The 1,770-nt window shown below is 42.2% G+C and overlaps 1 protein-coding gene across 1 annotated transcript in view; it reads left to right on the top strand.

Moving 5' to 3' along the window:
* Nucleotides 1-821: 821 nt before the first annotated feature.
* The window catches only part of mpx (myeloid-specific peroxidase), a 16,006-nt gene continuing 15,057 nt past the window's right edge, over nucleotides 822-1,770 (top strand). Inside the window, exons 1-5 of the mRNA XM_008424552.1 lie at nucleotides 822-913; nucleotides 1,004-1,069; nucleotides 1,151-1,238; nucleotides 1,353-1,528; nucleotides 1,629-1,761. Coding sequence (XP_008422774.1) covers nucleotides 1,006-1,069; nucleotides 1,151-1,238; nucleotides 1,353-1,528; nucleotides 1,629-1,761 — 461 coding nt within the window. The 5' untranslated portion in view covers nucleotides 822-913; nucleotides 1,004-1,005. The remainder of the gene's footprint in view (nucleotides 914-1,003; nucleotides 1,070-1,150; nucleotides 1,239-1,352; nucleotides 1,529-1,628; nucleotides 1,762-1,770) is intronic.

The following is a 1,770-nucleotide window of genomic DNA, read 5'->3' as shown; positions in this document are numbered from 1 at the left end:
TTTATGCAGCTATTATATTATAGACAAACATCTCCTCCCGCTCAGAGGAAACCACTGCGCATGTCTGGAGCTCCGAGTGCGAGTAAAGGTGGAGCCGATGGGTGACAACAGACACTAAGTCACGTTATTGCTCGGATTTTACGGCGCCACCTTAAATCCCTGAACTTCACATTTTAACGGAAGAAAAGAGCAACGCGACTTGGATGTAACGAGTAACGCGACASTTTTGTAGAAATGTAGTGAAGTAGAAAGTACAGATACTTACTGTAAAATGTAGTGAAGTAAAAGTAGAAAGTCCCCATTATTAAATCTACTTAAGTAAAGTACAGATACACGAAAACTGTACTTAAGTACATTACTTCCCACCACTGTAGGTTTCTAATAGGGGTGCAACCAACCAAATTTTTTAGATCGGACGATCTTATCTACCTCAACAAAGGTCTAAAAATCAACTACTGTCCCCTAATACTCTGCTGTGAGAGAGATATGACTGACAGACCCACTGACCAGATCGTGTCTGCACATTTCCAGTTAACAATAGTCACCCCACTATTGCCAACTCAACAACATTTCAGACAAGAAGCATTGGTATCGGCCAAAATCGGAATCGGCCGGTCAGGCTTTTTAAATATTGGTAGTCGCAATCTACCAGAAAACTGCAATCGGTGCATTAATAGGTCCTAAATAAGTCTTATAAGTTAACCAGAAGCTGTAGTTGATTAGGTAAAAGCAGTGTTTCCTACAGTACTTTGACAAAGAACAAGAAAGTGACCGTAGCCACACCTGCTGATCCTCTAAAGGAGGCGAGGCGTTGGGCCAATTCACCGAGTATAAGAAGGGAAAGAACACGGCATCACTACCTCCAGACATCAAATAACATCTTAGAACGCCACAGAAACCTTCACAGACAGAGGTAAAAATGTTCTTTTAATCCATAGAGGAAAATGTTTTCGATTCATTGTATTTTTTAACCAGTTGATGTTTGTTTGATGCTTTGCTTCAGAGATGCTTCTCTCTGTCCTCCTTGTGCTGGGCGTCTGCCTGGTGCCCAGTAAATCCAAACCTATGGGTAAATTTCTCCTGAGATATATTCTTTTACATGTTTGCTTTTTAAAGGTATTATATTTAAATTGTTCTTCCTGCTTTCCAGAGGAAAGACTCGGCAGTCCTTTTCTTCATAAATGCTTCGAAGAAGCAAAGAAAATAGTAGACGATGCATACAAATACTCAAGAGAAGAGTGAGTTCAGAATGCTTTCATATCTTGAGTGAAGGGTGGTTTCTGAATGTCTGAACTGCAGAGGTCTGGATTTCTTGTTAAAACTGAGAGACATTTCCATTCTCTCTCCTGCAGGAGCCTCAGACGGGTCCGCAAGGATGAGGTGCAGCCTCGTGATGCTCTTCACCTCCTGAAGCAGCCTCGCGGTGACACTCGTTCAGCTGTGCGCTCTGCTGACTACATGGCACAGACTCTCCGTTTGGTCCAAGAGAAAGTACATCGTGTGCACAAGCGCTCCCTCAATGCAACAGGTAAGGCTCAGTCATATCTTTCCATATCTGGTACTTTTAACAATCTGATTACATCTAAAAACCTATAAGGACACACAGATATTTGGACTACACCTTTCAGATTTACTCACGGAGCAGGATTTGAGAGAACTTGCCCGAATTACTGGATGTGAGGCTCGAATCAGGAATCCACCATGTCACAACACACCAAATATCAACAAGTATCGCACAATCACCAGCGTCTGCAACAACTTGTAAGTTTT

Source organism: Poecilia reticulata, linkage group LG12, assembly GCF_000633615.1.
Source record: "Poecilia reticulata strain Guanapo linkage group LG12, Guppy_female_1.0+MT, whole genome shotgun sequence".
In the NCBI taxonomy this organism is placed as follows: Eukaryota; Metazoa; Chordata; class Actinopteri; order Cyprinodontiformes; family Poeciliidae; genus Poecilia; species Poecilia reticulata.
Note: the sequence above shows the minus strand (reverse complement) of the source record. Positions and strands in the feature narration are given on the sequence as shown.